The sequence below is a fragment of the Heteronotia binoei genome, chromosome 6, assembly GCF_032191835.1.
Source record: "Heteronotia binoei isolate CCM8104 ecotype False Entrance Well chromosome 6, APGP_CSIRO_Hbin_v1, whole genome shotgun sequence".
NCBI classification, from domain to species: domain Eukaryota; kingdom Metazoa; phylum Chordata; class Lepidosauria; order Squamata; family Gekkonidae; genus Heteronotia; species Heteronotia binoei.
Window position 1 is genome coordinate 121177017 of NC_083228.1, and position 21247 is coordinate 121198263.

General features: G+C 45.1%; 1 protein-coding gene across 1 annotated transcript in view; it reads left to right on the forward strand.

The window, feature by feature from the left end:
- The window catches only part of LOC132574197 (multiple epidermal growth factor-like domains protein 6), a 273518-nt gene that overhangs the window by 203777 nt on the left and 48494 nt on the right, over positions 1 to 21247 (forward strand). The window contains exons 14-15 of the mRNA XM_060242461.1: positions 1488 to 1616; positions 7562 to 7690. Coding sequence (XP_060098444.1) covers positions 1488 to 1616; positions 7562 to 7690 — 258 coding nt within the window. The remainder of the gene's footprint in view (positions 1 to 1487; positions 1617 to 7561; positions 7691 to 21247) is intronic.

Genomic DNA, 21247 nt, shown 5'->3' on the forward strand with positions numbered 1-21247 from the left:
ACTCAGTGGGGTTTAACTTCAAATTAAGCATGTGTGGGATCAGGGTTGCGCAGTTTTGATTTTTGCACCTCTGTGCACAATCTGGAGAAGACTCAGGGTGTGAGTCAGCTTTGCTTATCTGAACAGGAGCTTCTGAAGGTGACGCCCTGCCAAGAGCTGCCCATAGCTGAGCATTCTGTGTTGTGGATCATTCCTTGCAGAACAGGAGGAGGTCAGAAAGGGTCCCACACAACTTTCATTCCATGGATTTGAAATGGAACTGTTCAGGAGTGATTCCAGCGGGGGTAGCCTTGTTGGTTTGAAGCCACAGAGCAAGGAAGTCCAAGGTTGCAATGCAGAGGCAAGCAACAGCAACCCACCTCTGAATGTCTCTTGCCTTTAAAATTCTACAGTTTGATGTAGTGGTTAAGTATGTGGACTCTTATCTGGGAGAACCAGGTTTGATTCCCCACTCCTCCATTTGTACCTGCTGGAATAGCCTTGGGTCAGTCAGAGCCCTCTCAGCCCCACCCACCTCACAGGGTATCTGTTGTGGGGGAGGAAGATAAAGGAGATTGTGAGCCGCTCTGAGATTTGGTGTGTAGGGCAGGATATGAATCCAATTTCTTCTTCTTCTTTGAGATTGCCATCACATAGTTATTTAACCATTTATATCCCACATTTCCTTGTAGTTCAAGGTGGGTTACGATAACCGCTAAAAACATTTTCAGTTTAAAAACCAACACCCCCCCCCCAAGTCAGTTGTGACTTGACTTTTCCACCACCACTGCTTTTAACCCTGTCAGCTTGTTTCTCTGGACTCATTTTTTTTATTATTTTAGCTGAGTCGCCTCGAGCACTGCAAAATGGCATGCAAATGTTCTTTTAAAATGTAAAAATTAATAAATAATATGTGGATTTTTAAAATTGTGGTAATCTCCCTTCAGTCTCTGAGTATTAATGAATTGCATCACTGAATTCCCAGGGAAAAAGTTCCTGGAGATAACGCACAAGTATGAAACCATTAAAATACCGGGATGCATGGATATGCTTCACTATGCCACTCCTACTGGTAGTGACTGGTGTGGCACCATCAGAATTACCAGGGGTCATTCCCTCTAATACTCCCTCTAAACTGTGGAGTCTCATGAGCAAAAATTCTATTCCACGAGCTATTGGCATTAAAGTTGTGAGCTACGCCATAAATTAGTTTGCTCTGAGGCCATTTTTCCTGAGCTAAACCAAAATTGTGTGAGCTGGAGGCTAAAAAACTGTGAGCTAGCTCAAACTAATTTAGCTTAGAGGGAACACTGGTCGTTAGTAAGGAGTAGATCAGCTGTGAAGAGCTTGGAACAGTGGATAGTCATGACCGTGGGATACACGATGTTTCTTCTCCATTCCCTTCTGTTCCAGCACATCAATAAGGAGTGGCTCATAATCTCCTGTGTGAGGCAGATGCTTTTGTTTGAGTTAATACATCTAAGTGACAAGCGCATTCTCTTTTCTAGCATGTCCTGCTGGTTACCATGGAAAAAACTGCTTGCTGCAATGCAGTTGCAATAGTGGTGCTCCGTGTGACCCCATCACAGGTGAATGCATGTGTCCCCCGGGCTGGATCGGCCGTGATTGCAAGCAACGTAAGTCCAGGCTTCTGCCCCCCCCCCATCCCATTATCGGTACCAGTTCTTTCTGTCGCATCTGACGTAATCGAAATTCTAAAGAGCCAGCTTGGATGCTCCTTAGGCAATTAAACATTCCCAAAATATATATATACATTTCCCAACAGGCTAATCTTATTGCTTCCGAAATTGTGTATTTATGGCTTTATGCAGCCCGGATGGCGATAATCCTTAATCATCTTAAGTCTACAGTATGGAGGGTGATGGCTGGTGAAGTGGAGAGACTTGATAGGCAAACTTTATTCCATCCTTGTACGCCAGTTGTTCTGAGCCGCGTGGCTGTGCCTTCAGCGCTCAGATTGACAACCGGTTACAGTCCGCACATACCCACCACCAATAATTTTCAAGGCAGCTTAGTTCAAGGCTAATTCCCGATGTTGGAGGGAAGGCTTGTCTCCACAAGCAAGTGTTTTAGGTTAGGATGGCAGTTCCCTAAAGTTTGCATATGAATGTCAAATGAGACTCTGTTCTGTGCATTTGCAAGTGATTGACATCAGAACTTACGGAGAGGCAAGAGAGACAAGCTGGCCCCCGATGGCACATCCAACTGAGTTGCACAGCAGTGTGTCACAGAGCTATCCCCTCATTAAGATATGCTTGTTCTAGTAGGCTTTCATGACCTCTTTACTTATCTGTTCTATTTGATATCCCCCACCCTTCTTCCAAGGAGCTCTGGGTGGCATTCTTAGGGTCCTCCTATTTTCAAAAAAATTTCACACGGGTTGGGTTAAGTGATAAGCTGCCCTGAGCCTGCTTCGGCAGAAAGGGCGGGATATAAATCAAATCAAATAAAACAAAATAATAAAAAATAAAATAACAAGAGCTATCCCAGGGAGTGGGCATGGTGCAGTGGTTAACAGCAGTGGCCTCTAATCTGGAGAACCGGATTTGATTCTCCACTCCTCTTCCACCACCTGAAGCCTGCTGGGTGACCTTGGGCCAGTCACGGTTCTCTCAGAGCTCTCCCAGCCCCACCTGCCTCACTAGGTGCCTGTTGCGGGAAGCGGAATGGAAAGCAACCGTAAGCTGCTTTGAGACTCCTTAGGGTAGAAAAAAGCAGGGTAGAAAGATCAACTCTTCTTCAACTTTAATGGACTTAAAAGAGGGTAACTTTGCTTAGGATGCTGCTGCGGACTCTTACTATTCCAACAAAGACTGAGGTGGATAAGCATTGGAGTGAAAATGGCTGTTCTCTCGTGCATGCTCTCTCCCCCACAGTTATGTTGGTGGTGGCAAACATGGCCACAGCAAGGACAGGATGGAGAAAGAACTACCTTTCCTTCTACTCCTTCATAGTGCCCTGCATGCTAGGCACTATGGAGAAGAAAAATGCTGTATTTCCCAGGACCACCATTGCCTTGAACATTGACATAACAAAGTTCAGGAGTCTGGAGGAAAAATGGAAGATATTGAGAAGGAAATAGAGATCTCCTTCCTGTTCTTCCTCTGTCACAGCTACCACCGGTGTGCCCCTGGAGAAAGGGAGAAGAAGAAGAAGAAGAAGAAGATTGCCAATTTAAACGCCACCCTTCTCTCTGAATCAGAGACTCAGAGTGGCTTACAATCTCCTATATTTCCCCTCTCCATGACAAACACCCTGTGAGGTGGGTGGGGCTGAGGGGGCTCTCACAGCAACTGCCCTTTCAAGGACAACTTCTGCCAGAGCTATGGATCACTCAAGGCCATTCCAGCAGGTGCAAGTGGAGGAGTGGGGAATCAAACCCGGTTCTCTCAGATAAGAGCACACACACTTAACCACTACACCAAACTGGCTCTCTATCTACATGCTGTTACAGCAGCAGCAGTAGGTGCTACAAAATAATTGTATGGAAATGAGAGGGAGGAGCTCTTCTGTGGCTCAGAACAGAAGAGCTCTTCTGTGGCTCAGAGGAAAGTCAAAGACCACCAGCAGGAAGACCAATAACATGCTTGTTCCAGAGTTCTGTAAAGAGAAGAGTGACAGTCCTTTTTGGTATAAATGGCACGGCTTGTATCCAACCACTATGCTCAGCCAAGCAGGAAGCCTTCCTTCAGCCCATCCTCCAGCAGAAGGTGCTCTTATGTGTCTGGGGAAGAGGCACTTCTGTTGGTGAAAGGCTGCTTAGACTGGAGAAAGGTTTCCAACTTGGCTGAGCAGAGTGCAACTGAGAGGCCAGTCATTTTCGCCACTGTTTTGCGTACCACAGTGCATGAGCACATGGAGAAAATTAATGCCTGGCTTGCAGCTGATGGCCCTCTTTTGAACTGCACAAGAGCTGCCGGGCCAGCAAAGTTTGCTGTGCCTATTGACTGACTGTCCTGCCCCGCCCCCCCCCCCCCAGGCATACACAACCTCCTCTGCTCCATAGCACACAGCAAGAATGAAATGATTTGGGGCTGAATATTGCATCTCTCAGCTGCTCCTAATGCACCTCTCAGCTGCGCCTAGCTAAAAACATAGTTGATTCTCAGTGATTTCCATTACACCAAAACCAACCTACCACTGTTTACTTACAGTCTGTACTGTAAAGTGAAAGCAAAATAAAACTCACTCCATTAGATGCTTCTTGCATAAAATGCACCCTGCTTTTATCTTCTTCTGCAGCTTGTGATTCTGGCTACTGGGGGCAGCTTTGCAGAAACTCATGCGACTGCAAGAACAGCGCGAAGAGCTGCGATGCTGTTTCTGGGATTTGCATCTGTGAAGCAGGCTACATTGGCAGTCATTGCGAGCAAAGTAAGGCCACAATAACACCAAGGCCTGAAAATGGGCCATTCTTAGAACCCAACAGCAGGGAATTGTTTTTTCCTATACCCTACAGCTTGCAAAAAGTCCAGCCGGTACATAACTTGGAGAAATCTATTTTGAGAGATTTCAGATTTCACCCCCAGGGCAGATGTTGTTTTCAGATTGGAGTGAATAACTAGTTCGGCCTGTAGACTTTGCGTTAGGATAATTGAAATGCCTTATTTCCCCTTCTTTCCTCCCTGATAAAGACTCTCAGTTAACATTTATGCTTCATTTCATTGCATGCCTTTGTTATTTATGTGCACAAATACCTACATAACCATCAGGGTACCTGGCGTCTTACAGAGTTACCTTGCTAAAAATAGACTTGTTTTGGCTCCCAAGAGGAGATATGGATCTCAAAGGAGAGGAGAGAGAAAATGCAAGTGCACATCTCCAAAAGATGATGATATAGTCCAGGGGTGGGCAAACTGTGGCTCTTCCACATTGTGTGGCTCCCAAAGCCCCCACTACTAGGAGAGCCAGTTTGGTGTAGTGGTTAAGTGTGCGGACTCTTATCTGGGAGAACCGGGTTTGATTCCCCACTCCTCCACTTGCACCTGCTAGCATGGCCTTGAGTCAGCCATAGCTCTGGCAGAGGTTGTCCTTGAAAGGGCAGCTGCTGTGAGAGCCCTCTCCAGCCCCACCCACCTCACAGGGTGTCTGTTGTGGGGGAGGAAGGTAAAGGAGATTGTGAGCCGCTCTGAGACTCTTCGGAGTGGAGGACGGGATATAAATCCAATATCTTCTTCTTTTACCTCATTGGCTGGCTTAGAGCAGGGGTCCCTGACCCCCAGGCCATGGACCAGTACCTGTCCGTGGCCTGTTTGCAACCAGGCCCTGAGTTGTATAATTAGTTCATTATATATTACAATGTAGTAATAATAATAAGAAGACGACATTGGATCTATATCCTGCCCTCCACTCCGAATCTCAGAGCAGCTCAATCTCCTTTACCTTTCTTCCCCACAACAGACACCCTGTGAGGTAGGTGGGGCTGAGAGAGCTGTGACAGAAGCTGCCCTTTCAAGGACAGCTCTATGAGAGCTATGGCTGACCCAAGGCCATTCCAGCAGCTGCAAGTGGAGGAGTGGGGAATCAAACCCGGTTCTCTCAGATAAGAGTCTGCCACCACACCAAAATACAGTACACAGCTGTATCATCCTGAAACCATCGCCTCCACCCCCTCGTCCATGGAAAAATTGCCTTCCACAAAACTGGTCCCTGGTGCCAAAAAGGTTGGGGACCATTGGCTTAGAGAGCCCTCTTGGAAACTGTTATGTACTGGACTCAAGTGAAGACTGTTTTAGGAGTTCTCTCTTTAAATCACTTCGCTAAGCCAAGCCAGCCAACAGCTTGGAGAATGCATTTAAAGTTGATTTCTTTCCACCACTCCCTCCCTCCCCGTCTATTTGCTCTCCTTCCTTCCTTCCTTCCTTCCTTCCTTCCTTCCTTCCTTCCTTCCTTCCTTCCTTCCTTCCTTCCTTCCTTCCTTCCTTCCTTCCTTCCTTCCTTCCTTCCGCTCTCAAACATCTTACGTTTATTCTATGCAGGGCTTTTTTTTGTAGCAGGAACTCATTTGTATATTACGCTACACACCCCTGATATAGCCAGTTCTCCAAGAGCTTACAGTAGGCCCTGTAAGAAGACCTCTTGGAGGACTGGCTACCTCAGGGAGGTGTAGTGTAATATGCAAAGGAGTTCCTGCTACAGAAAAAGCCCCGCTTCTATGTGTCTATTAGGTTAAGCAAGATTGGCCACCCCTGATATAGTCCCAGGTGATGGCTGGAGGCAGGGCCCATGAGGTGCTCTCAAGTTGCAGCCAATTTATGGTGACCCCCATAGGCTTCCCAAGGCAGGACACAAACAAAGTTGGTTTGCCATTAGCCAACCTCTACATTGTGACCCTGGACTTTCTTGATGCTCTCTCATCCCAACACTTCCCAGGGCTGACCCTACTTAGCTTCCGTGATCTGATGAGAATGGGCTATCCTGGGGTCTAGGGGACAACATTCAGGGTGGGGGACGTGGACCTTGACTCGTTTCCATACAATGTCTGGTTGGATCAAGGTGAAGGAAATCTTTGTTGGGGGTCCTGTGGTGGCTCTCGGCAGCCCTGGCCAGGAGGACTCCAAGTGCAGCCAGCTTGCTGTAGCTAAGCATGTCCAGGTCCAGGTGCTGCTGTGGGGGGGGGGGGGAGCCCTCTTGGAAACTGTTGTGTACTGGACTCAAGTGAAGACTGTTTTAGGAGTTCCTCCATGGAGCCTTATGAACTGAGGTTGGGGACTTGGGAACAATGGGAAGTAGGATCCAAATCCCTTCTGCCCTGCACCAATCAGAGACCTCCGGCTGGTTTGAATGAACCAATAATGTGCTGGCGCGGGAACCCAGTGTTGTATATAGTTGACCCCTTTGGCCCAGTCCTTCAGTCTTGTAGTACAGCCACCTACCATGCTGTATCTATTAAAGAGCTTGTTAGCACTACCACCTCGCCTCATCATTGCAGAGAACCCACGATGATACAGAAACCCTGCGTTTGCTGCCTTGAGCTTCACAGAGAAAGAAAGGCTGGGCACAGCTGTGCAGTCTTAAGTGGAGCTCCCCCTAGACTTAGCAGGGTGTGACTCTACTGATGATGGCACCATAATGGAGATCAATAAATTACACATATTTAAAGCGTGGCTGGCACAGATGCCTGAGGGCATCAGCCAGAGGCTACAGAGAAATCATTTGAAAGAAGGGAGGGACTAGGGTGCCTTCATGTCCTTGTCTACAGAGATTCTCACAGCCTGCCTTTCGAAATAGCTTAGCCTTCCTCTGTTTCCATTTAAAAAATCTTCTAGGCAGGATGGAACTTGCTGTTGCGTTTTTCTACTGAAGGCAGAGTTCTTGCAGAAGCTCAGTCCAGCATCACGTTCTGTTCTCTCTCAGCCCTCCATCAGAACCATGGTGTCACCCACACAGCCCCTGCCATACCCAGTGGTTGTGTTGTTTCTGTGGGCATTTCTTTTCCGTGTCAGTCCTCTGCTTTTGGTACAAAGAAGTAGCTTCCCCGGCAACTGGAGAGCACCCGGAATTGATCCGCCAGACTGTGCCCCGTTGGCTCTAACGTGCAGCTGCTGTTCTGTGTCTGCAGGTTGCCCCAGGGGAACATTTGGCCCCAGCTGTAAGTCCAGCTGTCAGTGCCGGAATGGAGCCTTCTGTGACCCCGCGAGCGGAGCCTGCAATTGTGCAGCCGGTTGGACAGGAATCTTTTGTGAGAAAGGTATTTTCTCCCTCCTCCCCCTTCCTTTTCCAGGTTTTCCTTAAAAATGAGAATCAGTGTCTTTCTCAGCAGATGTTTTTCTGCAGATTTAAAACTTGTTGCAGCGATTATATTGATCAGCCTGGGAAAAATCCATCGGCTCAGTGATAAAACTTGGCTGCTGTGAACAAAATGGGTCTAATCCCTTAATCCTGGTTAAGCAAGTACGCAATGCACATTCTTCCTCCGTGTTCATCTCCGAACCAGGGCAAGTGGGTACTTTAGATGCATTTAAGATCAGCACTTACTGCAGTTAAATTGTGTCCCAGTGCACAGGAGTTCCACAGCTGAAGTGTACAAGATCCTTCTCAAGCTTATTTGATGCAGAAAACAGGTCCCTCAAAGGTGGAAAATTTGGAAGGCTTCTGCTTTTAAACCAGTGTGGGGTTAGTTACCACATTATAGCTTATGCTAAAAGAAGGCAGTGGGCAGGGTGGGTTGAGTTTTCTGCCTGCGGATCTGTTGCCAAATCACTTCACTGCTGGATCCTGGGTATGCAAGAAAAGTAGACAAACTTTGGCAAAGCTGTTGGTAATGCAGATTTAAGCAAGTGCTGTGCAGACAAAAGCCTATAGTCAGTGACATTGGATTAGAAGCTCCTGTCTTTTGAGCAAAATTGCTTGTGCAGTTTCTCATCTAAACTGACATGCTAACTTTGGAATAATACCATTCTAGTGTATTTCACTGTTCTTAGGCAAGGTTCAAATTCCGTCTCTTGTTTGCATATGCTGCCCTCTAGTGGAAACCAGAACACTTTGCAACAGAGACCACAAATGCAGGAAGCTATGTTTGTCCATGAAATAAAACCCAAATAGGAATAAGATTGTGATACTTTTCATCCGGACCAAATAAAAAAATTCCGTTTCAGAGCATCCTTCCTTGGGGCCAGTGGTAAACAAGGAAGGAAGGGGAAGTTCTTAGACTGCACCAAAGCATGTTGGAACAAAGGAGCATGGGTTCACCTTTGAAAGTTCACCTTTGAAAGATATACTTGTTCAAAAGTGTGTGCAAATATATCTTCAGGGGTCTCTCTAATTCAGTGTGAGAAAAATGCAGCTAGTAGACCAAAGGAATTGATGGTTTCTGCTAGTCTTTAAAACGCAAAGAGTGAGTGTTCCGTCTTCTAGTTTCGAACTCCCTCAAATTGTGCACAGTTTTTTTAGTTAAAGCAGCTAGCCAAACACTCTGCTATAATAGGATCAGCAATGTCCATTGATTTTTCTCTACCTGGGAGGCTAGGGAAGGAGAGCAGTATGAGAAGAGAACCAGATTGGGATTCCATCCAGATTTAGGGGCCTTATTACTCAGCAAGTTAGACTAATTCACACTAACCCGATTGGAAGTGCTTTTATTGGGTTGAGCACTGCTTCAGATTTCAGCTAAAAGAAAATAATGTATGCATTTCATTTTCTAAAATGTGGCCTGTCCACCAAAAAGGCCTCATGGCAGCATGCCACAACAATAATAATCACGCAAGAAACAGGAACTTTATCAAAACAATGAAAGGACAACGTGGCATGACAGTAAGCAACGGGATGACAACATTTCTTTGAAGGAAGCAATCCCAGTCGACAGGGCATCACATAGCCAATGCTGAGACACCATGATGTTCTATTTTCATGCCACTATCCATCCCTGAGAAGATCAATTCTCGCAGGGGGTTCAAAAATATTTAGACCTATCAGCCCTGCTTTTCAACTTGAAGATTCATGCTCACCAAAAGTTTGGCAGGATTCGAAAAATAAGCTGGCAGATGGTTCTCCATAGCCAAGAGTCTCCTTCCACACAGAAAACTAGTTGCCAAAGAGGAAGAATTCTGGCTTAGTCTTCAATCATGTGGTATATCTAATTCTCATCATGGCTACATTCATAGTCAAGAGACTGCAGCCACAAACATAAAAAAACTCTCAAGTTTTTAGGATTTTTTTTTTTTAAATTGAGGGTTAAAAATACTAGATGTAGCACCTGTACTTTTAAGAGACAAATGCCCTCAATGGCTGTTGCTAGGCAGCCACAATGGTATTGTCGGCCTTGGGTTTCTGTCAGGAAAAGGCAGTGAGGGCCATTTCCAGGGCCATTTTGGCCTGTGATGGAGTACTCATGGGTGCAAACCCAGCTACAGCAACCAAGCAACTTGCTACTACAGGCCTAATGGCTTGGTACTATTCATCAAAACCACCCTACAAAAGTGAGTTTGGTGCAATGGTTAGAGTTCCAGAGCAGAATTTGGTAAATCCAGATTTGAATCCCCATTCTGCTGTGGAAGCTGCTTTGGGGACCTTAGACCCAGTGACTGGCACTACTCAACTGGGCTGGCGACCAGCACCAAGCAGCTGGGCTCAACTTGGTTTTTACTAGAGAGGCTGCTGGGGCAGAGGGAAAGCTTGAATACAGAGGTGCAGCTTAAGGTGAGTTGTCCGGAGTGTGGGAAGAAAAGAAGAAAGAAAGAAAAGGGAAGAGGCTGCAGGAGTTTTGAGTGAAGGGAAGGTGGAAATACTGGGGGAACAGAAAATGAAAAGCCTCCCACAAATTCTTGTGGGTCCCCTGCTTGTTTTCCCCTATATGCATGTTTTTATGAGGATACATTTAGCTACATAGTTCCCATGTGCTGTGAAAACAGGTCATGCCATTTTGGTCTCACAATAGCATTTGGCTAGGTTAGACAGTAGAAGAAGAAGAGATTGGATTTATACCCCACCCTTCACTTACCCACAGGAGTCTCAGAGCAGTTTACAATCTCCTTCCCTTCCCCAGCCCACAACAGACATTTTGTGAGGTAAGTGGGGCTCTGAGAGAACTGCTCTTGAGAAAACAGCTCTGAGAGAGTTATGACTGACCCAAGGTCACACCAGCAGCTGCATGTGGAGGAGGGGGAAGTCAAACCCGGTTCTCCCGGATACCCATAACCACTACACCAGACTGGCTCTCAGTTTAGTGTAGATGATGACTGAACCAAGATCACCCGGTGATTTGCATGGTTGAATAACGCTTTGCACTCCTCAAAATCTGACTAATGGCTAAGTAAATAGCAGTACAGTCCTAAGCAGAGTAACACCTTTCTGAATCTGTTGAAGCAAATGGGCTCAGAAGGCTATAACAGTGCTTAGGACAACACTGTAAGGCCCCCCTAAGTAAGTCCATTGACTGCCCTTCAGCAAACCATTTCTCCCCTTATTCTAGGGCCTAGTTATAGAAGTTCTGAATCGGCATGGTACCATTATTTTGAGATTGCAAGAACTATATTTCCCACGCTTACACCATCCAAGTGCATCAGCTGAGCTTTGCAACAGGGGAAATATTTCGGCCCTGGTATCATCAGGAGCACGTGCAACTCCCCGCAAGGTGAATGTGTAGATTTCACTTTTGCAGGAGTCACCCAGAGTCACACCTTACTTTGCACGTGTTTCCCCCACACCCCCACGTGTCGCAGGCCCAGAGGCTGAGAAGCTCAGATTAAACATCCTGCAAATCGCTTCTTCCTATAAGCATTTCATGGGGCTCCTTTCTCAATGAAATGCTATTATGTGCACTGAGTAGCATTTGCAGGCCTTGGATTCAGCGGGAGCTCACAGGACCACAGCTCCTGAACCTCCCCCTCCTCCTCCTTACCTTGTCCATTGAATAGTAGGTGCAGCAGCATAACAATCCCTGGATGAGCTCCACTACCTATTTTTCTACAAAACGACCCCTGAACATTTACATTGTGTTGCCATGCCAGTGGGGTATGCGTGGCCTCAGTGCGCTAACACTCATTGCTCAGAGCGATGCTGCGGGAAATCGCTTTTCTTATGTGGGCTAAGAATTCCACACAGGCCATCAATACATTTTCCCTTCCCCTCCACCTCAGTAATATAATCTCAAGCGGCTTTGCCTTAAGGGATAGTAACTCACACACAAATGAAGTGCCATCGTCCTGCGGCCCAGTTAAAGCCCCCATTCCTGGAGTGTGCAAAGAAGTCATCTTGTTAGAAAGGGAAATGTGCCCGCCTCAATTCATTTACAACCTGGATCGTGCCAGCAATAATTTTTCCTCAGCCTCTCTACAGCCCGTATTCTCTGGTTGCCCTTAGGCTGAAAACGAAGGTGCTTATTGCAAACAAGGCAGGTCAGAATAAATCTGTCTCTCTGTCAGCATGAACAAATGGACAGCTAGAATACTTAAAAAAAAAAAAAAAAACCTGGTTGCCTCAAAGAACTCTTGACATCTCAGTAGAAGCGTGTTCTCCATAATTTTCCTGGACTGCATAGCAAATGCAGATCCGATTTAATTAGAATCTATCTCTCCTGTTTTGAATCACCTAAGAACAGCACTGCTGAGTCAGACCAGTGGCTTATCTACTCCAGCATCCTGTTTCACACAGCAGTTATCACTTGCCCTGGAGGGCCAAACATACAGGGCAAAGTGAGACCATGCCCTGATGCTATATCCCAGCACTGGTATTCAGAAGTTTACTGTCCGTTGACATAGAGGTTTCCTTTGGTCACCATGGCTAGTAGGCGTGATGGACCTCTCTTCCATGAATCTGTCCAGGGCTTTTTTTTGTACCAGGAACTCCTTTGCATATTAGGCCACACCCCCTGGTGTAGCCAATCCTCCTGGAGCTTACAGTAGGCCCTGTAAGAAGAGCTTGTAAGCTCTTGGAGGATTGGCTGCCTCAGATGTGTGGCCTAATATGCAAAGGAGTTCCTGCTACAAAAAAAAGCCCTGAACCTGTCTAATCTTAAAGCAACTGTGATGTCTACTGACAGTGAATTATACAGTCTAATTAGTTGTTGAATAAAGCAGTAACTTCTTTGGTTCATCCTGAACCTATTATCCATCAACTTTGTAGAGTGCACCAAAATACAATATTTTCAGACCTTCGTCACTTCATCCATAATTCTATACACTGCTATCATGTCCCTCTTGGTGGTAAGAATTCCTCTAACAGGACAGGAGGGAGTTCACACTGATTTCCCTGCTTCCACTGCAGACCTCCAACTCATCCCCCAGACGCTGCATGTTGGAGCATTCTGAGCTTCAGCAGCCTAGAAAAGATGAGAAATCCCCATCCTGCTGAAGGAAATCCTTTTCCTCAATGGAAGTCACCACTGGATCCAGCCCTATGTCATAAGCAAAGGGTGAGATCACTGCACATCAATTGGCACAATTCCTGTCAATCCACAAGCGAAAACATTGAGCCATCTTATCTGCAAGTTCTGCCTGACACAGGACTGCCCACTTGGTAACCTACCAAATCAATGCTTATCGGGATTGTTGCGTGTGACCTCACAGATCCCGAACTCTGCTAGCCTGTTATCCATGAGTAACTCAGCTGTTGACTGTAGGTTTTGAGCGGCTCTCTCAACAGCCTATCTTTCTGGCCAGTATCAAAGAGGGTGTATTTACACATTCCCAAGCTGAGGAAGCCCAGTTTTACAATACAAGCCCTGCTTTCCTTCAGCACAAGGACAGACACTTGGATCAACTCTATAACTAAAGCTTAAAATAATTCATTCCCCTGTCACTTCCTAAAGGCTCTGTTTGGGGCAGGGGATAGTCTTTCCCAGATGGCTGTATACACAAATCAGAATCACGTTCTCTTTCGTTTTACAACCCCAGCTTGTCCAGATGGCTTTTTTGGGCTCGAATGTCACCAGGTGTGCGACTGTGAGAACGCGGCTGCCTGCGATCACATCTCTGGAATGTGCCATTGCCTCCCTGGCTGGATGGGACCAAAGTGTGACCGACGTACGTATGCTGGAGCAGAGCTGCTTATATTGAAAAAACATCTCTGCATGTGCTAGCCATGATTCAACAATGTGGGAATGCCAGATGCATCCATATTACGGAATTTGTGATGCTGAGAGCCAGTTTGGTGTAGTGGTTAAGTGAGCGGACTCTTATCTGGGAGAACTGGGTTTGATTCCCCACTCCCCCACTTGCACCTGCTGGAATGGCCTTGGGTCAGCTATAGCTATCAGAGAGGTTGTCCTTGAAAAGGCAGCGTCTGAGAAAGCTTTCTCAGCCCCACCTACCTCACGGGGAGTTTGTTGTGGGTGGGAAGATAAAGGAGATTGTGAGCTGCTCTGAGTGGAGGGTGGAATATAAATCCAATGTTTTCTTCTTCTCCATTCATCTTCTAGTAATTCCCAAACCGGTTTTTTTTTGGGGGGGGGGTTGGATGCATACACATACAAATGTGAATAAACACATATTTAAAAAGAAATTTAGTGCAAATAAACTTTTGGGTTAAGTATACCATCCTTTCCTGCCTCAAAGTGGAAGATTCTGTTTGCAAAGAGAAGATAACAAGGGATGATTCATACTGTCTATGATGATTCCAATTATCACATGATGGTCTAGCTATTTGAAATTACTCCCACATGTGAATTGTAGCTGTTGCCTTCTATGCTTGCTAATTAGCATCCCCTGGTTATCTGAATCCCCTCTTTTTAAAATGTTATTACCATGATATAATATAAATATAATTTATAATCATTGTCTAGTATGCATCAATTCTAAATATAATACAGTTTTAAGTTTATTATACATTCCACAGGTTTAATTTTGTTCCAATAGAGTAACGTAGTTGAGTTTATTTCAATACAAGATCAGCTTGGAAAGTATTAATTTTGGGGAAAGGCAATGTCTGGTGTACAAAGAAAAAGATCCTGCAGGGGGCAGCAGGAAGACAATTAGATAAGACAGTGAAGTCAGCACCTTCTTCCCTTTTAAATGTCATTCCTTATCTGACTGCAAACTGCTACTCTCAGGGCAATTCCCCCCTTCTTGGAAGTGCCACACTCCACTCTTGCCCTCTCTCTCAGCTAAAGATGTAGTTGGGAACTTGTCTCTGTTTCTCCTCTTTCCTATCAGATATGTTAATTTCTAAATAAACCTTTACTCTTTAATCAGGTTGGTGATTAACCATTGCTGTGTTAATTACTCTACCAACAAGGGTTATAAGCCCAGGTTAAGCACATCTCTGATTAAAGGTAGAAAGATCACCAGAGGCTCTTGGCACAAGCAGCTGAGAACAAATGAACAAAGATGGGGATCTCCTGTGGTGCATGCACGGTTATTGGATAGATAGGCTCACGGAGCGCAATTATCTAATTTGGAGAGAACAAATGAAGAGTCACCTTCTTGAAACAGGATTATGGGGCATTACCCAGGATGCCCACCCAAGAGAGGTTGACCTGGCAAAGCAGAAAACTTTGGATTCCAACAATGAAAATCAAAGGTTTATCTGACAGAAATGCATTAAGAGTAGTTCAGATGCCAAGTCAAAATTGCGTCGCATGAGCTAGAAAGGCTACATGAAAATTCCTCATTAAAGAACCAGCTTTATCTACAAAAGGAACTTTTTAGTATTAAGATGAAAGAGAGGGGTAATTTATGTCATCATCTGGACAAGATGCTTGGATAGACTGGGCAGTTGAGGAGTTCAGGAAAGAAAATTATTGAACAAGATCTGACAATATGAACATATGAAGCTGCCTTATACTGAATCAGACCATCAGTCCATCAAAGTCAGTATTATCTACTCAGATTGGCAGCAGCTCTCCAGGGTCTCAAGCTGAGGTTTTTCACGCCTATTTGCCTGGACCCTTTTTAGTTGGAGATGCCGGGGATTGAACCTGGGACGTTTTTGGATCTTAGAGCAGAAGAAGGCATTTTTTCTAGGCTACGCACTGGTATACAAATGATACAGAATCCTCAAACCAGAAACAGAAAGGGTCAAGATCTGCAATGTGGTCTACATTAATGAAAAGGAGAAATCAAGAAATATGGAAAAAAGTAGACATCGGTGAATTTACACCACCAGAGAAAAAGGAAGCACAGCAAACAGAAACAGTGCATCTGAGTACTATGGACAACACACATGATACATCTGCAGAGCCTAAAGAAGAAGACGACAACATTGGATTTATATTCCACCCTCCACTCAGTCTCAGAGCGGCTCACAATCTCCTTTATCTTCCTCACCCACAACAAACACTGTGTGAGGTGGGTGAGACTGAGAGGACTCACAGCAGCTGCCCTTTCAAGGACAACCTCTGTGATAACTATAACTGACCCAAGGCCATTCCAGCAGGTGCAAGTGGAGGAGTGGGGAATCAATCCCGGTTCTCCCAGATAAGAGTCCATGCACTTAACCACTACACCAAACTGGCTCTCCAGAAAGAGCTGCAGAGTCAAGTGCGAGACAGTCAGCCAGCTCAAACAAAGGACTTCCACAGAGAAGACTTTCTTATCTAGCAAAGGCAGAATCTATACCTGAACCTTCCTGCAACAAAGCCTGCAGAAGAAGCATAAACATGGAGAAAAGCCACTTCAATAAAAATGCTCTTGAGCATAGCAGCACCAAGGAAGATGCATGTGGAGCATCTGGACATAAAGACCGCCTTTCCACATTGAGAAATTACAGAAAATGTTTACATGGAACAGCCACCAGGATTTGAACATTTGAACAATCCAAAGATGAAAAACTGCAAATGATCATATAGGGACTGAAACAGGCTGTGAGATATTGGAATGAGAAATATCATCAAATGCTAATCCAGGATGGATTTCAGCAAAACAATGCCCGTTCTTAAGGTACAGAGACAACAAAAGGACTTACATTTTGTCTTATGTGGACGACCTGATTTTATTATGCCATGAAGGTAGGGCAGACTGTGATGAAATAGTTCAACATCTGAATCAAAAAGCAGAAGTGGAAGAGTTAGGAAACATCAACTACTATCTTGGAATACAAGTAGAATGAGAGGAAAGTGGAAGCTGTCTTTTCAGTCAGAAGCAGAAAATCCTAGAATTTCTGGACTATGTGACTATGAAAGGAAGCCAGGAAGCACTCCTGTGGAAACAAACTACCTGACCCAGCAAGGAAATAGTGAACTTCTGCTTGACAATAAGTAATACAGAGAAGCAGTTGGAAGACTGCTATACATAAGTACATTGGTGTACATAAGTACATTGATGTACATCCAGATATCACAGCAGCTGGAGGAAGGTTATGGAGAAAGATGGAATCGCCAAGTAAAAGGGACTGGAATGCAGTCAAAAGACTTGCCAAGTACCTGCATGGTACTGCACATCTAAAACTAAAGTTAATAACAAGTGACAATCCCAGACAAGTGGGATACATGGATGCAGACTGGGGAGGAGTTTAACTAAGTTAAACAGTGTTTGCTGAACAATGATGAACGTTCCTTGGAGTAATGTACCACTTGGTGGAAGAATACCCCCTGAGGTGGCATCATGAGCCAACCCAAGATATCTCATTGGTTACCAATATTCATCAAAACGATTTTTATACCCAGTGCTCCCTTCACCGTCTCTTCCACAGCTGAGAAATTAGTGTGTAGCATGAGAAGGCCTGTGGATACCACCTGTTTCAGCAACCATGAAGCAGATTCAATGGGCAGAAGCTAATACGTCTGTTCAGTGTTAACATTTTTCTGATGTGATCCTAGTGATAATGTCTTTCTCCACTTCTGCCAGGCAAAAAGAGTTGCTAAAAGAGAGTCCGTCATCATCTACTTCCTTAAGTTTTCCTTTGGCGGTTGGGTTTCATGCATCTCCTGTGACTTTTCATCCTGCCTCCAAGCTGCCTCTGTCAGTGTGGAACCCTTGGGAAGAGTGGTCATAAAGTCTTACTTACTATATCCGCCTTGGACCGTCAGACCATTGGTCCATCTAGCTTCATATGGTCTACTCAGACTGGCAAAGGCTCTCCAGGGGCGCAGACACAGAAAAGTCTTCTGCAGCATCTGCTGCCTGAGATGCTAGGGATTCAACTCAGGGGCTTCTGCATGGAAAGCAGATACTCCACCACTGAGCCACAGCTTCTCCCTTATCTGCTTTCCTCCTTTCCCTGCCTGATATGTGTGCCTTGGCCCCTTTGGATCATGTTCTTTTTGACAATTAGGAAAAAAATATCTTAACTGTAATATCATTCTTTTGAGTGATTTAGTGTGGAAACTAGAAACCCATGCCCAATTATCATTTACAAGAGAACAAAATACTAAGAAATGTATTTTTGGGACACTTCAAAACTTTCATCTCAGTGTTTTCCTTATTCATACAGATGTCCCTAATTTTGTCAGTAAAAAAATGTAAATGGCCTGGTATGGTACATCCTGGAGTTTGCCAACACATTTTGAAGGTGTATATACTGCACTCCATCCAAACGGGTTGCCAATAAAAACTGCTGTCGGAGTAAATTATACAACAGAAAGACATTTGCATATGTTACACAGTTTGAGTGTTTAGTTAAGGTGCAGGTGTTGGGAGTTTTACTTTGCAAGGGAATTGGCTGGCAGAAGGTAGAATAATTGAAGTGGGGAAAGGACTGTAAAGATCAGTTGAAAGGTTGTGTGATAATAGTACGCTTGAAGAGAAAGGAGACGGAGATGGGAAGCTGTGAGATTCATGAGGCTCAGCAGCTACCAAGGCATTAAAGTCCCCATCCTTTCTGGATCAGTGGGCAGTACCCTACCACTTCATGTATGGAAGGTGTAATTCTCCCTGTCACTCTTTTTGACCCCTGAAGAATCATTTCCAGGGTTGGGGGACCTATGTGGAGGACTTCAAATGTTTCCTCCTTCCTGCTCCAGAGAGGCAGTATGGTGTAGAGCAGCAGACTCTAATCTGGAGAACCATGTTTGATTCTCCACTCTCTTCCATATGGTGCCCACTGGATGACCTTGGGTCCATCAGAGTTCTCTCAGAGCTCTCTTAGCCCCACTTACATCACAGAGTGTCTGTTGTACGGAGAGGAAGGGAAGACGATTGTAAGCCACTCTGAGACTCCAAGTGAAGAACAAAGTATAAATCCAACACTTCTTCTCCTCTTCCTCATCATCATCTATGGCTCCATTGAGGGAGCAGTGAGCCATTTCCTACTCTTGTCCCTCCTTTCTCCCACCTTCACAGCTATTCCTCTGACCAGATCTTGCAGCACCTGGAATGATCTTCCCAGGGGTCTGAGGGAGTTGCAGCAATGGAGGAGAGCATTGGAAAACTGTGTGCCCTTCTGCCCACCAGTGAAAGGATACTTCTGAGTGCTGCCATCTTGATTCTTTTTTAGCACAAGGCCCAAGAGTCAGAGATTACAAATGTTGCTTCCAACATCACTAGGGTCTGTTTGAAGGAAAGGAATGTCTTCCAGACTCTTCTGTAAGGCTCAAGTAGCATGCTTTTAGTTCATGATCCCTTTGCAGAAGCCACATCTGTGCACACAAAGTCTTCCTGAAACACCCTTCCAGGCTGAGTTTCTACAGAATTCCCAAAAGCCAAAGCTGTAGCTTTGCATGGTTCACGGCACAAAAGCTCATCTGCCCCCTCCCACTCCATTAACATGATCAAAACTGGTTTCCCCCCCCCCCCAAGTACCCCCCACACACACCCTAACAGATAACAGCCAGCACCTCTGGTTGAATCTTACTGTTTAATAGGTCTAAAATTCAGATTTGCTGGCTGCCGAATTTTGTCTCACATACCAGATTGTGTGGTTCGGGAGTGAAAAAGTTTGACAAAATTTGCTCTCACCATTTTATTAATACAGCAGCACAATACGATTCTTCACCTTGGCTAGCTGCCTTTTAGGTTGGGTGAAATGTGGCCTTATTGTGCTCCCTTTTGTGCTGTCTGAGACTTCAGAGTGTTTCTGACTTGGTGTAACAGCTTTTCTTTTGGTTCCAGGCCATTTGCTCTGACGTTCAACACATGTGCAGAGGGGGTGACTGATCTATCGATTGATCCTTGCAAACGTTTACACCTTTTCTTTGTGCATATTAAGTTTAATTAAGAAATGCAGTTTGTCATCTTAAGCCCTGGCTGGTCTCTTTCATCTTCCCTCTATAATCTTCTGTCCAAAGTTTCTATTTGTCCATGTGCAATGGGACCCTTGAAAACCAGGTCCGATTTATTTCTCATAGTGGTTAAGATGTCAAAGCTGTCGTGTTTTTGCCTGCAAGTGAAAGGGGGGGAAGGCCGAACAACAATGCGGAAAGGTAGTTGTCCCCCCCCCCCGCCACCGGCCCCCCCCCACACCTTTCTTTCCCTTTTAGCGAAACAATGAATCATCACTTTGATTTTAAGACCAGCCAGTAATGCCTTGTAATACACAGGTGACGCTGCTGGATTCTTCCAAAGGTTGCTCTTAAACAGGAGGGTGATGGCTCGCTTCCAGGTACTCTGGCAACACACGACACTCAAATTTATAGTCAGACTTGGTGTCGCAAAGTGATGGAGAGACCTTCTCCTGAGAGAGAGAAATAAAAGGTTTGGAGGGGAAGTGTGAGACCATCATGGAAGTGAGACAGAAATTGATATCCTCAAAGACTTGATGCTGTTAAAAGCCAGTGGTTTAGGGAGAACATGTGGCATGAATACAGAAGCTTTCAGAATTGTGGATAAGGGGTATGTGTGTTCACCGCCTATCTGCAGCAAACCCATCAACCAGTGCAAATAACACAAATTAGCCCTCTTGTTACTTGTGTGCCCAAAGGGACACTGGCCTGTGGGGCAAATGTGAAGTCCTGATGCAAACTGCTGCAACATTTATAAGCTTTGCTCATAACTTAGGTTGAGTTGCACTCAGGAGTGTGAAGAGTGGAATATCCATTCTCTGGTGGTGTTGGGTGGTTGTTTTCCTTTAATGGATGGTTCTGCTAGCCTGAGTGATAGATGGTGAGAAAACTCCCTTTAAACTGTGGAATCTTGTGAGCCAAAATTCTATTTTGTGAGCTACAGGTAAAGTTGTGAGCTGCTGGCTAAATTAGTTTGCACTGGGGCCATTTTTCCTGAGCTATGACAAAAATGCATGAGCCAGAGGCTTAAAAAAACTGTGCGCTAGCACACACTAACTGAGCTTAGAGGGAACACTAACTGGAACTGTTCTAAGCAGGGGTGGAATTCTAGCAGGAGCTCCTTTGCATATTAGGCCACACACCTCTGATGTAGCCAATCCTCCAAGAGCTTACAAAAAAGAGCCTTGTAAACTCTTGGAGGATTGGCTACATCAGGGGTGTGTGGCCTAATATGCAAAGGAGCTCCTACTAGAATTCCACCCCTGGTTCTAAGAGTCACACAATGGCTGCCAAATGTAGACACCTCTCGTTGCTTCCTCTTCATTTCCCTGCAACACATAAGGATGTTGGGCGCATGATGTGAGGCAAATGTGCTCAGGATCTGCTCCTGCCCATCCCTCCACTTCAGTGGTTGCCACTTGCAGAAGTGGGTAATCCAACATACAGAGGAGTCATTTCATACACTATGGAATCCTAGATATGTCTGGGACTGTGGGAAATGGTAGATTATATTGCTATGCTTGGCGATAGCCACACAGTCCTTGCAAAGTCTGTTTCTGGTCTTATTTCTTTTCTTTTTTTTATAAATCATGTCATTTATTAAACATTTCAAAGGATACAAGTACATAAACCAGAGTGACATATCCACATTGCAATAACAACTTTAAGCAATAAAAAAAAAATACAGATATAGCTGAGAGTATCTGGGGGAAAAGA